This window comes from Amphiura filiformis, chromosome 19, assembly GCF_039555335.1.
Source record: "Amphiura filiformis chromosome 19, Afil_fr2py, whole genome shotgun sequence".
Taxonomy (NCBI): Eukaryota; Metazoa; Echinodermata; class Ophiuroidea; order Amphilepidida; family Amphiuridae; genus Amphiura; species Amphiura filiformis.
Window position 1 is genome coordinate 12,904,923 of NC_092646.1, and position 15,767 is coordinate 12,920,689.

A 15,767-nucleotide genomic window follows, 5' to 3' on the forward strand; every position below is an offset into this window, starting at 1 on the left:
TTAACAGCAGTAAACTAATTTATATTTCACATTATAAGAATCTACCAACATCGACGGTCGATCGAAAGATTGGACGAATTTGGCTTCATTGCCTCGCAAACACTATTATTATTATCATGTAGTTTTACAAACACTAATGTGTTATTAATCACGTAGTTTTACAAACAATAAATGTGTTATCATCTGACATGATCATGTGGAATTTTAAGTGTTCGCCATTTACAGATCTAAAGTTAAGAGGTCTGATAAAGATCTTTCTGATAACCCTCTTCGCTGCAGGCAGGGAAAGCTCTTGTATCATACTTGTGTAGTAAATGTTTATTTCCCACAATCTCCCTGCCTCCTAATATATTCTTAAATCTTGGAAAATCAATTTGTCTCATTCCTTTTTATTTTCTATTTTTTTCTATTTTTAAACAGGGAATTACGGAGCAAGTGGCATGGAAGCATTTGACACATTAAAAGACGAATACGGGATCTGTATCGCCGCTAGCGCCAAAATATCCAGCACTGCTACCCCAGACGAATATGAACAAGTTATCAGGAAACTGGAGAAATTTTCTACAGCCAAAGTTGTTGTCTGCTTTTGTGAGGGCAAAACTGTGACAAATCTTTTGATGGCGACGAAAAAATTAGGAGTAGGGGGGAAATACGTATTCATTGGAAGGTGAGTTGTCAGATATTTTTGTTTTGCATTCGTGCCCGTCCAGTTTCCATGTTTTAGTATTAAACAATATTCCTAAACACTTGAGAACGTTCCTGTAATCTTATTGGTTCTAACCCGTGTAATATGACACGATATCAGTTCGGGGGCACTGCTAATTCAAAGACGTCTCTGATATCAAAGACGGGTCAGTGATTTCACATACGGGGGTCTGTGATATCACATACGTCGTGCTTTTTTGACAGTTCGGCGCTAGATGCAGCACATCGGCACGAAGGTGAATGTATCAGAACATGCTTTCCTATGTTTAGGAAATATCTATCTGTGCAAACATCATATCTATCTGTGCAAATTCTGACAAATGGTCTCAGAAAATACTTAGATTGCAAAATCGAGCCATTTACGGCCCAATTCCAACGTTTTGAAGTAAAAAAATCCCATTTCATGGGGAGGGTGAATATTTTGGCAAGGCAAAAAATGAGGGGACAAGGATTTTTTTGCCAGTCAACGAGGGGAAAGGGAACGATTTTTGGCACGCATTGTGGCGGCACGCTGGCGGCACCTTTTCAAAAATATGTTCAAAAATTACTTAGGGAAAAAAATGGTAGGCCCCTACGGAAACGTTCAGGCCTAACCTCGTAGCCTGACTACTACACATGCATGGGATGAATTTGGATAGAATATGGACACTTGTATTTTATTAATAAGGGTGGGGTTATGTTATGATCAGGTGGCTCAAAATAGATCAACAAGTTACGGTAAACCAGGCGCGTACCCAGGGGGTGAGGCTTTGGGGCCTGCAGCCCCCGGGTCTTAAAAAAGAGGGAGACGGAGAGAGAAGGGAGAGTGAAGAGAGAGAGAGGGGGGGGGAGGAAGGGGAGTGACGAGAGCAGTGGCATAGCCAGGCCCGTACGCATTATATCTTTTAGGGGGTGCTGATTTTAAAAGGTGGACCTTTTTCCAGGGGGTGGTGCGATTTTGTAAAAGTGGACCTTCTACCCAAAACTTTGGACTTTTTTGACTAAAAAAGCATTAAAAAAAACCTATTTTTTTCCTTTTGCCACACTGCACGCCCCCCTCCCTGCGTACGGGCCTGGGCAAAGCCAGTGGGGCAGGAAGGTATACAGACAGTGCCCCCTAAAAAATCGAAGGGAGGGAAAAGGAAAAAGCCTACTTTTTCGGTCTGATTTCCCAAAAATTGAAAGAAAGAAATATCCCGAAAACTGAAAACAAATATAAAATAATACCAATACCGGGACGAAAATGTTACAAAAATCGGCACAAAATATTAGCAAAACTGGGATGAAAATTTTGTTTTGCCACAGCCACCCAGCCTCATTTAAATGTCCGGGCATTTTTAAGCAAAAGTGGAAAGAAAAGAAGAAGAGTACGTTCTGCATGAGTTATTGCGCATCATATGTTCATGCTTGAAATTTGTGACACGGAAATCGCATCCACTGGAAATCTGTTCTAAAATACATATTATGCATTAGCATGACATGATTATAATGGCCTATAGGCTATGCTTAATCATGATGGTCGGAAAAATAAGATAATAATAGGGGCCTAATGCAAAATGTTGCACCAAATGGCTTTTAGTTTGAGGATAATAACCCCCCTCTCACAACTCGGGTCCGTTGAAATCTATTATGCCGAAAATAATACCAATAAATAAGTGTAAACTTTTACACAAAATGACTTTATTGTGCCTTTCATTAATTTTTTGAAAAGTTCCCCAACTTCTGAGAGCACATTCCCCTCAGGTACCCTTCTCCGTCAAAAAGGCTAACTTGCAAGTATCCATATAGGCCTAATTGAGCAGGTTCATACCCATAACATTTGCGGCCCAGAAGTCAGGTCCGCAGGAAATTTGTTATGAATTACAGGCCTATCTTTCATAGATATATGCCTATAGGCCTATTATAGCAGATCCCCCTCAAGCACCCCTTGCGTTAAAACAAAAAAAGGCTACACTTAGGCTGAATTGTAGGAGTTATTGAGCACAAGTATAGGCCTATTCATTTAAAACTAAAATTTGCAGCTCAGTTGGAAATTTGTAAAAAGTATATGCTCCGAAAATAACCAATAATCATGTTGCACCAAATGGCTCCATTGGGGCCTTCACATTGAAAAAAAATGTCTAATTCGGAGGGGTGAGGGGGCACATCGCCGCTCAGACAACCCTAGCGGCGCTGCCACGCCGATGTTCAACATTTTGAAATTTTGTTCAGTTCAGCCCCGGCGGTCTCGGAATCTAGAAACGCCCTGTAAATAATAACGATGATAATAATTTTGGGAAATAAAAATGTTTTAATGAAAGAGTGAATAAAAATGTTTCTAGTTTCTTCTTGGTATCGGTTGAAATTGTTTCCATGAGTCGGGGCCTGAACAATTAATTTACTACTCCCCATAATAATGTTGCAGTTCAAGTATAAATACTCTATGAAATCCCGGGGGGCACTTCAAAATGGATATAGATGTAGGGCTGGCACTTTCGCACTAAGGGGCATTCGGTGAGAGCAAAATGTAAAAAATATGGGGTCATTGGGTGAGAACATGACCTTTTTTAAATGGAATCTTTGGTTGAGAACCGAAACAGCGCCACAAAAACCTCGAAAATGGCTTAAATTTCTTTGTTTTTTCAAAATAGGTAACAAAATCAGGGATAAATGAAACTTGCTGTTCAAATTGAACTTGTAAGGGTCTTTGGGTGACAGATCAAATGGAAAAATAGGGGTCTTCGGGTGACAGAGCATGTGTTCGTAAAAATATGGGGTCTTTGGGTGACAGCGATGCTGAAAAAGGGGTCTTAACAGCCCTATATACGCGTCACCTCCAAAGTTGGAGTGCCCCCCCGGTATGAAATATTAATGTAAAAGTTTTGGTGCATTCATCACCACATGTTGAGTTTTGATGTGTACGGAGGAATGAAAGTCTGCAAAATGTCGTCGAGGAAGCACAGTTATTCTGCAGCATTTAAGCTCAAAGTTTTGATAAAGAGCAACAAAATTTCTTTTAGCATTCCCCGATTTCTCACGTTTAATATAAAGAGTGTAGGCCCTACCCGGAGCCTGCGCTTTAATTCATGAATTGGATAGTAAAATTAGCAGGCACTCAACTTGGGCTAGCTACAACCCTGATTAGGCCTACTCGCAAAAGTATTCCCGCTGCGCCGGTTCACGTTTACCAATATTTACTAATATCGTTTGCGGCTGGGTTTTGAGACTAGGGAGTATGTGATTTATGAGACGTCTCTGAATTATGATACTGTCAGGTGTCTCGGCACTGAAGAGTCTTTGATATCAGAGACGTCTTTGAATTAGCAGTGCCCCCGAACTGATATAACACGGGTCAGCATGTGTGCATCGACGCGATCCGCGTACTCGCTATTTGGCCCAATCGGAGGCGCATAGCAACAACGGGACTGTTTGATTTTAAGCCCTGGGTAATTCATTGTAACATGTAGGATTTAATTTGATTAAAATTGGTAACTTATGATTTTTTTTATTTGAATTGAAGTGTTTAAGAACAAAAAAAGGTATTGATTTTAGTCGCTGTCGTGCATCTAAACCAATATACCCACCGCCGGGAATTTAACCTGGGACTAAATATCGCCAAATGCACCAGAATCGAATATTCTAATTACCAATGACTGCAATGATCCAAATCAATGGTCTTCCAGCGTAATGTTTTGGTGTCTTTTTGAGCTGCGTTGTCCAAAAGATTTTTCTGCCTGTGCCCCCTCCATTTTTAAAAGTTGTTCAAGTAATTGCTATAAAATGTTCACTATTTCACTTTGATTTATTAATTCCATCCCAATTTGCAGTCAGTATCGCTTTAATTTCAATATTATTAAAAACAAATTATTAATTTAATTATATTTAAAAAGAAAACTATGAAATTCAATGATTAACATATGTAAAGAGAGAAAATGAAGGGGACATAGACAAACGGAGGACCTTCAACGATAATGGTTTTTTTATTAATGCCATGCATTCGTGGCTACCTTTTGATTTAAAACATGTTTAACGTAAAATTTAAGCTTGATAATAAACGACAAGCTCTGACCATTAAAAATGCATAAAACAGAAGAATATGATATTAACTCATACTTTCAGGAAATAACATTTATGACTTGACACGATTTTGACGATAATTTTAAATGACATCTAGTCATGAAATGAGCAAAAAGAGGTTGGTTCTACACGGTGTCACACGGTTTCACTACACCGCCCTCAGGCGTCAAACATTACTTAAGTTTCAACAATGTCGAAGGCTTAAGAAAAAAAAGAAGAAAAAAAAAGAAGCTTGAAACTAATGAAGATTTTCCCCTTGGAAATAACATCAAAGTACAGCGTGTTATTTTATGTTATCAGGGCGTATGGCGTACTACTACTCCCTGATATCAAGATATTTATTTCCCTTAGGCTCAAAGAGAATCGGTGTATTGTGTCTGAACTAACTCGCTATCAATGTCGTTACGCAGAGTCTGTATTTTTTTATTACAAAGGGCGTATCTGGAAGGATTCCTTGTTTTCCTTCATTCAGCTACTACATCCTCTACAACTGAATTGTAATCATTTTTGTTTCTGATTTGCGTCTTTCTTTGTTAATTCCGAATTTTGTCAGAAGTCTTAAGGAATCGCCTAGCAACTTTTGCAGATGCTGTTTACGCTTAACTTTTGTAGCAACAACAACTACAAATGTAAGAAAATATGTAGCCGTTTAAAGAACATTCCCATTCTGTTTAAAATGGAAAATACAGTGGCTTTGAATTTGCGATCCTTACGACTTAAGGGATCGGATAGCAACGTTTGCATAGTATTGTTGTGGGCCCTGAGAGCACATCAGACAAATTGCATTTTGAATAAGAGGATTGTCCTGATGACATCAAATGATTATAATTTTGTGAAATTCGTGATATATAATACAAATTATGGAAAATTGATATTTTTTATATTTTTGATATTTAACAGACCACGAAGTAAACTTTATAAATCTAATGAAATGTACTTGCAGTGTATGTAGCTAGGAGGAAAAACATGTTGACATTTCGTATTTACGAGATATATTTTTCCCCAAAAACCTACAATTTTTGAGAATTTTTCTTTTTCTGCAAAAGTTAAGCGTATAAAAACATCATGTATATTCCCATTTTAACTGTATACATACATGTATGTTCACATTTCATGTGAACATTATTGCTTTAAGGTGAGTGGGATGACAAGGGCCATTTTTTCAGTTGTAACCAGTTAACTAACCTGCATTGTAGTTCTTAATATTAATACGTTGATCTTTAACAGTGTACTTCGGTTATATTTATAAATGCGCTTTTATAAATACGCACGTGACCACCTCCGCGCTGCCATAACAGCTTGTAGATAGTAAGTCTCGAAGTGACCTTCTACATAGCGGATGGTCTTCCTATACATTTGAATGCAAAGGCGGAACAACACGAGACTACTGTGCAGCAAAATCGTGTATTTTGTTCAACTTTGTGATTATATTTTAAACGTTTCCGTCGTTAATTTTTTTCCCGTCGTCAATACTTTGAAAATGTTGTTTTTGATACCTTATTACAAATTCAGAATCCCCCAGGTGTAATAATTTTGCCATTCAATTAATACTTAAATTTGATGATATATATAACTACAGAGTTCCTATGCTTTGCTGTATAGTGGTCAATACATGAGGATTTGGTCACGCTTGCTGGTGTTGGTATGAGTCATGTGCGCATTTATAAAAGCGAATTTATAAATATAACCGAAGTACACTGTTTAATATACGAAACGAGTCTTGGAAGGCAATAATCGCACTGATATTTCATAGGTCTTGTGGTTCTTGAGTTAAGGCCAATAATTATATCAAACGAAAGTTTTGAGCATCCCTCCCAGAAAAACCATGACACCTCTTATATAAAGCCTTGAGATCTCTTTTATAGACGCCATGCCATTCCTCTTGTGTGCCAGTTTTATTTGACTCAATATATGAGTGCAAAAACCTCTGTATCACGCTCCCCTCCAGTCCGCCTTAAGATATCAATCCAGATACATTATTCAGAATTAAAAGTCCTTCAGACGTAACTCCATACTATACATAAAACAAAACATCTTACGATTCAATTAGGGTAATACAATATGCATTTCACATCACTCATTCAACTGTTTAACACGCTTTGATAGCTATGACGCTATGAAGTTATTACCATTTATTAGCACATTAATAAAAAAACTAGTTGAAAGTTAATTAAGATTATGATCAAAACTAGAGGAAAGGTGAATCGTCAATTAAGTGGAATAAATCTGCAATATGGTTATTAATCAACGAAATGATGAACTGCATATCTAAAAAGAGCACTGTCTCAGGGGAAAACGGGACTAAACAATGATGTACGTATAGTACTAGTTGAAGCAATCAATCGAATTTTATGTTGCGTTTTTACACAATTACATTGCTCAGCAAATATCAGAGTCATCTATTGCAAGCTTAATGCCGAACAAGAAATCGATAAACCAGGTTTCTCGCCGAGAATCCAGGCTTATCGATTGGATTCTCGATCGAGAAACCTGGATTCTCGGCGATAAACCATATGTTTCGATCGAAAAACCTGGTTTATCGATAAAAGCTTGGTATATCGTCGAGAATCCAGGTTTCTCGGTCGTGAATCCAAGTTTATCGATCAATAAGATTGCGACATACCAAACAGTACAGCAGAAAAGAGATTAATTAATGCCTGACGCCATAACCTTCCCTCCGAAGGACGGATCATTTGTATCATTCGTATACTTGATGAACCCCGGGGAGAGATCGAAAAACATAATTTGAAAGATAGGCGACCTCGTGCTCAAGAAACTTTCTTAATATTATTACACTCGCATATTAATCCACTCAATGATTAAGAACACACTGACATTCATGCAAAATTAAGATGATGACATTTAGGAACAAGCATACAAAGTGCTAGTTACAAAAGTTGGATTAATAAAGGTAGGAATATTTATTAGAAAGGTAATCAGATTTGGAATCCAAGATTAACATTATCTTCGTTTGGGTAGCAATTAACATTTACAGAATTAAGTATTTATTCTGTCGGTCAGACATCCGGGGTTTGGCTCCATCTATCACTTTTACTCCCCGGATCTGAAGTGAAACATTGCATTGAAGTGTGTAGGAATATTGCATTTTTTGTGATTTTTTTAAATTTGACACAAAAGATTTATATGTTCTTGATAAGAAATCGAGAGAATATCAAACTGGACTATTTTACACGTTGCAACTTTTTCATGAAAAGTCGAAAGATAAAAAAACAACCTTTTTCATGAAAAGATTCACATTCCCATTCACAAAAACAGCAATATTTCACACCAGTGTAAGAGGGAGGTTGAGGTATAGCCACGACAGAATAATATTTTTATGCAAAAAGGATTATGTTTTGATCAAGTTGATCTTTTTTATATTAAAATTAATCAATTTGTGAAACAGATAAACTCTTTTGTATAGAAAATCACTGAGTGAGGCTAAAGTGAGCAAATAATAGCGAAAAGGTACATCAAGGAACATATCTTTCTTCAAGCTTATTACTTCAGCAGCAGTACGATCATACTAAACCTGAGTGATACGAAAGCTGATATGATATTTTGCTCTTGCGTTTATACTATTGACATGATACGTAAAAGGTGAGTGGCGGTGGAATGAGCGTCGAGACTCAGATCATAGAGGTAGATGAAGCTAGTGTGTCCTTGAAAAGATTCATTTAAATCCTCCAGGAAATGATCTATTCCTTAACCTTATGTTGCTACACTATTATATATGTTGCGTGATCAAACAGTCGGAAGTCGGAAATATTGATCTTGAGATATAGCCAAACAAATGAAATATTTCCTTTTGTTTCCTAATGTTATAAAAACTCTTTAATTGCATTTATCTTTTGAACTAGTTGTCCAAATGGAATGGGTTTGATGCAATATGTAGCTGTGTGCAAATACCTGTAACAATCCAATAAGAAACTGAAAATTGAATGCGATCGACTTTCGACTGATCTTGTTTGATCACACCACATAATTGGCCTTTACCACGTGAAATACAAACAAAGGAAGGTTTATTGCCCATTTGTAATGTCTTTCTTTCGGTGTGTTGTGGAAAAAATCTAGAAGTATGCACCAACTTAGCTACCTTTAAAATTTGTTATGTCTAGCTAATAACCGTCAAGCGCTGACCATATAAATTTCAGAAATAGTAGAATGATCGGTACTCGTATATATTTTCAGGAAGTAACATTTATGACTTGACACGATTTTGACGATGATTTTAAATGACACACTTCATTTAATGAGCAAAAGTAGGTTGACTCTACTTCTATCACGTGGTATTACCATACCGCCCTCAGGCGTCTAACGTTACTTCAACTTTAACAACGTATCATGTCAATAGTATAAACGGAAGAGCAAAATATCATACCAGGTTTCGCTTCACTCAGGTTTAGTATGATCGTACTGCTTATGGAGTATTATATTGAGTTTAAAGAAGGGTATGTTCCTTGATTTTATTTTTTCGCTATTATTTTGCTCACTTTGCCTCAATTAGTAATTTTTACTGTGGTAATTTTCTACATATACAAATGAGTTTACATGTATGTTTCACAAATTGAATAATTTTGATATGAAAAAAGGTCAAGTGATCAAAACATAATCCTTTTTCCATAAAATATTATTCTGTCGGTTGGAGTGTTGTGTTCAAACTGTATACTTTATTTTGATGCGCCATGTATAGTTGTAATTGTTGTTGTTACAAAACTGTAAAATAAGTATCCTGTATAACATTATATGCCTATATATTTTATTGCATTATTGCATTAAGATTAGGTGAACTTTCAATCCAGATGTATTATTCAATGTTCTTGTAGGCGTAAATCCGTACTATACATAAAACAAGACATCTTACGATTCAAGTACGGCAATAAAATATTCATTTCACATCACTCATCTGGGTGTTTAACACACTTTGATAGCTATGAAGTTGATATCTTTTATTATAACATTAATAATAATATTAATAAAAGAAAAACTAGTTGAAAGGTGACATCTTTGATCAAAACTAGGGGAAAGGTGAACTGTTAATTATTTTTAACAAATCACCCGAGGGTTGAGAACCAGAAAGCCTTAACTCACCATCACATGTTCCCACAAAATGAGCATAAAGTCGCCAGAGCACTATAGCAGACACAGTCCATTAATCATGACAAAATTCAATAGAAAACAAAAGACATTGTGGAGGAAATATTGATTTCTGAAGACCGAAACAAGCAGCCAATTTTATGCTCATTTTGTGAGAGAAGGTCATAGTGAGTTATGGCTTTCTGGTTCTGAACCCTCTATATGGTGATGACAATCAATCAACCAAAATGAGCTACACCGAGGAAAAAGTAATATTGTCTTAAGGAAAAAGTTTTGTCTTAATGAGAACTAAATAATGATTTATATAAATTAACAGCACTCGCTTCAATTACTATAACACAAATACGAATTCATAATATATCAATCGACTTTTATGAAGGGCATTTTGCACAGTTTACAGTGCTGAGAAAATACCATTTGTTTCACTTTCTCCACAACCAAATACTTTGGCGAACAGTGGTCAGTGATTAATGCACTAGACATGCTAGACTTGTTGTGCATGACGCTTCTCCTCCGAAGGACGGCGCATTCTTAGCATTCGAATGCGCGATATGCCTCGTGAAGATCGGAAATCAGAATTTATTTTATGGGCGATGTCGTATTCAAGAAATACGTCTTCCAAATACTATGTCCGCTATTACTAGTTAGTATTTGTTATTGTTAATAATTGCAATATCATAAATGACTTCTCAACGACCTAGAACATCCATAAAATTCATGCAAAATTAAGATGCTGACATTTTGGAATAAACATACGTACACGTTATACCATGGAGGTATATAAATAAATGGAGAATGATCGCCAGAATTCTAATCTCCTAAGTGGAGATTATCCCGTTACCTCTATTCAATGAGTCACCAAACTTGAATTGACCAGCCACTTCAGCCAAGCTATTGATCTCCACGATGGTTATGAGCCTCTACCATGGTTCATTGATTGTCACTCCCAAAATGTCCCCATAGGAATTGACCCTACATTGACCCGTACCGGAAACCTTGTAAAAGAGACTGTATAATGACGTCAGCTAGTCATTATGATGTTCAAAGTCACCAGTTTTGATAGCTTATAGTTTCAATGTATGATTGTGCGAAAACCCGAAGAAATTTGGATGTTCTGTTCTCAAGTTATGAAACTGTTTTCTACACTAGTTGTGCCGTAACTTGACAAATATACTTAGTTTTCATGTTCATATATTAAGCTTTTAAGGGGTCTGAGGGAGTTCAAATATAGTGCAAATGAAAGCAAAACGTTTTTACCTTCCGATTGTGAAAAGATTATGTTGGGCCAATTTGGGCCATTTGAGTTACGAGCGAGCAAAATTTACCGGAAGTACTTCGGAATTCATGCAAAAGTGATGATCAGACAATCTTTTCTAGAGAGAAATTGATAGGCCCTATACGGAATGTATAGGCCCGGGGTATAGGCCCTACATACTTTGTTTAAACAGTTTCTCATAATTTAGTGTATGATAACCGTGATTTGGGTTGAAGCTTCGGGTCAAATTGATTGAGTGCCATGACGGATATGTCATATTATTGCTTTTTAAACTTTTAAATCTGTATTGTCATGAAATCGTATAGGCCGCTTAAATCATCATCATTAAACTTCTCATTTTATAATAAATAATTATCAGTATTTAGGCCTAAATGATTATATTAATATTATTAGGGGGCTATCATTTTCTTTGGAGGGAGGGGTTCCAAATATACGGGGGGGGGGGGGTCATAACTTTTTGGGGAAAAAAAGTCATAATTCAATTTTTCATGACCAAAATGTAGGAAGTCACAAGATGACAACAGATAAGGTGTTTCTTTTATCAAAAAGACTGATTTCTTGATGCAATTTAACTGAGACTAGTATACCTAAACCTAGGTACAGGCCTACTAGTCTCAGAATTTAAGCACTCAATTTTTGGCGAAAATGAGATTTTGATATCAAAATTTTATGAAACATGAGCACTTTTCAATAAGTATAAACTTCATTTTACCCCATTGAAATCAATGGCCAGTGAAACAGACTTCACAATGTAATCAGCTTAGCATAATCAATATAAACCTGAAAATACCCATTCAACAATAATGGGTCATAACCAACGTAGTACAAAAGAGGCTTGGCTGGATCATTCTCCATTTATTTATATACCTCCATGGTTATACCAAGCACCTGCCATTTAACATTGGTTAATAAAAGTATATTACTAATTGAAAAGCAATCGGATTTGGGATCCAACATTAATTTTGCCTACGTAAGCAGCCAAATCCGCGATGGAAGAACTTTGGAAGCCTCGTTTTACAGGCTAATTTCAATGCGAAGTAAAGATTTGGAGTCCTCTTCTTTGATTTTTTTAGAATTTTTAGTCTATAGATTTGTTATTTCTAGACTAAGTATTACCTTTGTTTAAGGGCTCATTATTCAGTCCCGCGGATTGTACACCACCTATTTGCAAACACCTTTCACACTGCCTCAGGTTCATTTGGCGCAGTTTACGGCGTAAACAAGACGTCGAATTTTGATTGGCTAATTGAATCACGTCATCATCACATCAGCACATCCTTCATTCGACAATCAATCTGTGTAGCATCGCGTGACGCAGGCGTGACCTAGTTGTTTTACGCGATCGGTCAACCAGTGCGAAATGTTTTTGCAAATTAGTGTAGTGTAGTGTTGAGCTGAGAAATATTGGAATGGAATTTTTCCAAAAATACACAGCGGTAAATGGGTATTAACAACAGACAACAGGTGATTATTGACAAAATAATCTTCTCCTTTTTTCTGAAACTTTGTTTTTTGTACTGGACTATTTCGAGTAGCACGCCAAATGACTCTAAACAGCCACTTAACTTAAAAATATTATGTATCGATTTTTTAAAGGCGTTTCACTCAAAATCGAGTATATCAACATGCTCCGGGCTTTTGTAGGAATGAATAACAATGCTACTAGCCCGGGATTAATTGTATCTGAGAATAGGCAAAAATGTGTGTATCCTTGATGTATATCCTGTATGTCTTGTTAGACCAGTGTAAAGACTACATTGAGAAATTAAATAGCTGAACGGAATTAAGGTAAGCAACTAAAGTCTGCACAAAAAGAAACTCAGCTGTTATAAATACGCCTATAGATTCAGAACTATGAATTTTTTTCACAATATTTCAACATAGTGAGAAGAATGATTTATTTACACGCATTTTGATACCCCATTTGTCCAATATCGTTCAATATTGACAACACAGCAGAGCTTTTAAAGAAAAATACCCAAATTTAAAAGTTGCAGTTTACAGCCATCAATGGTTATTACACAAGCATGTGGCACGTAAAACCCGCCATTATCTTCGCGCTAAACTTCAAATCAATACAAAGAGCTGCAACTTTTAAATTCGGGTATTTTTCTTTCAAAACGCTGTTGTGTTCTTAATATTGAACCAAATTGAACAAATAGGGTATCAAACTGCGCGTAAATAAATCCTCCTCCTTTGTTAAAATATTGAGAAAACAATTATTAGTTCTGAAGCTATAGGCGTATTTATAACAGCTGAGTTTCTTTTTGTGTAGACTTTATTTTAAACTGTTGCGATTTGATAGTTCCCAGCATCTTGCGAATGGTAATGAGCTTTGGCAAAAATTGCATTGATCATTTCGTAGCGAGTGTGTAGAAGAATTCAATTATCACAGATATACTTACCTTTTTAGGCATAGTGGTTCTTGAGTTATGTTGTAAAGAGAGGGCTGAAACAACAACACGTTTGTAAAACGTACATAACTCATTAACAACAACAAACAAGTTTCAAAGTATATGATATGTAGAATAAAATTTTGCATGCAAAACATCAAAGTGTTATTTTATTTTTCAATAATATATTGATTTAGACAATGAAAATCGATTTTGTTGGCTGCTTTGACCAACACTACCGAATCTACCCTTCAAGGCCAAAAAAAAAAAACTTGTTTGTTTGTCCTCCACCGCCCGCTCCTCAGATTAAGTAAATTTAATTTTTTTTTTCAGATTTGGAGTACCTCTGGACCTAGCTAGAGCTAAATACTAAGATCTTTCATGGTTGAAAATAAAAAAGCCCCCCAAAACATTTTGTGTCTTCAATATGCAACGTTATAACTTGTGTTCATGTCATAGTCAAAACAAAACAGTGACTTCAAAATACATTGGATTTGAAATCATTAAAAGACTATGACATGAACACAAATTATAACTTTAACTGCATATTTAAGAAACAAAATGTTGTTTTTTAAAGTCACCATGAATGATTGTTGCATTTAGCTCTAGCTAGGTCCAGGAATACGCCAAATCCGAAAAAAAAATCTTTTTTGCCTAAGCTGTATGATCGAGCAAAAGATGATTTCTTTGGTACGGTAATTCCGTGCAGTGTTTAATATACATGAAGGATCAACCCAAAACTGAATATTATGTGGGATGTAAGTTGTATCTTCATTATACGATGTACACGACGAACTTTGCGAGCATTGTCCTAGTTAATAACAGTGACATGTATCCCGATCCATACCATCATTGCCCTGTGGTCTCATATCAATTTGATATTCCAGAACATATCTGTGCAACTAGGGTTCAGAAAATTCACGTCCTGTTTTCTATACAGTCATGCTATGTGGTGCTGAAACTCCAGATACTTATCGAAAATGGAAAACAGAAAATAATTCAGATAAACCAGTATTTATGAAACCAGTCGGGCAAGAGGGACCGCTAACTACAATAATAAATGTAACGCACACTATGTAAAATATAAAAGATCTTCTGACTTCCAAATTACTATAGTCACACTTTACGTCCATTTTGGTTCAAGCATACCCAGGCTACAAAATGAATTGTTTGATCTGATTTGAAACGTACGCCATATGGTCCGAAACAATAATTCTTAATTTCAGTCACGTCTGTTACAGGCATGACAATGATCACGTACCAATAGTACTAAATCCTGTTTTTCATAATATATGACTGTGTGTATTGGGACTAGACGGGGTACAATAAAATGGTTTCGCGGGAAATGTTAAAACTATACTATTTCGATTTTTGCATATCAAAGTTGTACTTATCTTGCTACTTATTACTTTATAGTAGCCTACTATAATACCCCTGCTATGTCATGCTGATAATGATAATAATGATGATTATGACGATGGTGGTGGTGGTGGTGGTGGTCAGGGGCTATTTTAACGTGCCTCCTGGCACGTTTGTGCAGTGAGATTAAAAATCCGTGCAGTGAGAATTACAAATCCGTGCTTAAACTATTTCTATTAATCAAGTTTCAACCGGTCAAATTACCGTACCAGAAGTTTTTCAGCGAAATAAGATAGAGTCACAAATCCTACGTTAAAATGAGTCTTATAATTTTCCCCTCAGTAAACAATGTTTTTTATTCAACCATTGTCTTAAAACGAACGCCTCTGAAACATTGTCAAAATGTTCCGGCGACGCCTATAGTTTCTCCGCTTTTTCATTTTTTTTGCGGTAGGGAATGCAGAGCAGAGGCAGAGTAGAGGCGTACTGACCGGGGAACTAAAAACTACCCCTTCGAACCCTCCCCCACTCCGATTCAAGCACTGCGACAAAAGTAACTTCACTTGCCATGGTGGTGGTGGTGGTGGTGATTATAAGAATATGAATGCGAATAGAAAGAATATGTTGAGCTGTTGCTTTCTGGAACAAGTCTCTGGTGTCTCCATAGGACGGTTGGCTGATCGATCATGAAACAAGCTTGCCCACGGCCAAATCAGATTGTTAAAAAAATGTCCTTTAAAAAAAAAAAATCTTATATTGTAGTACCTTAAGATGTATAATGTATATAGAAATCGGCTGTATAAGCTGATATAATGATTAGCACAGTAGTCTTGTTGTTAGCACACTAACATCCTGTCTGTAAAAGATATCTAGATACCTATAGAACAAAATCTACGTTGAAG

At 36.3% G+C, this 15,767-nt stretch overlaps 1 protein-coding gene across 2 annotated transcripts in view; it reads left to right on the forward strand.

Moving 5' to 3' along the window:
- LOC140140933 (metabotropic glutamate receptor 1-like) overlaps nt 1-15,767 on the forward strand; it is a 274,990-nt gene that overhangs the window by 165,827 nt on the left and 93,396 nt on the right. For both annotated transcript variants that reach the window (XM_072162695.1, XM_072162694.1), the window contains exon 3: nt 421-667. In XM_072162695.1, coding sequence (XP_072018796.1) covers nt 421-667 — 247 coding nt within the window. The remainder of the gene's footprint in view (nt 1-420; nt 668-15,767) is intronic.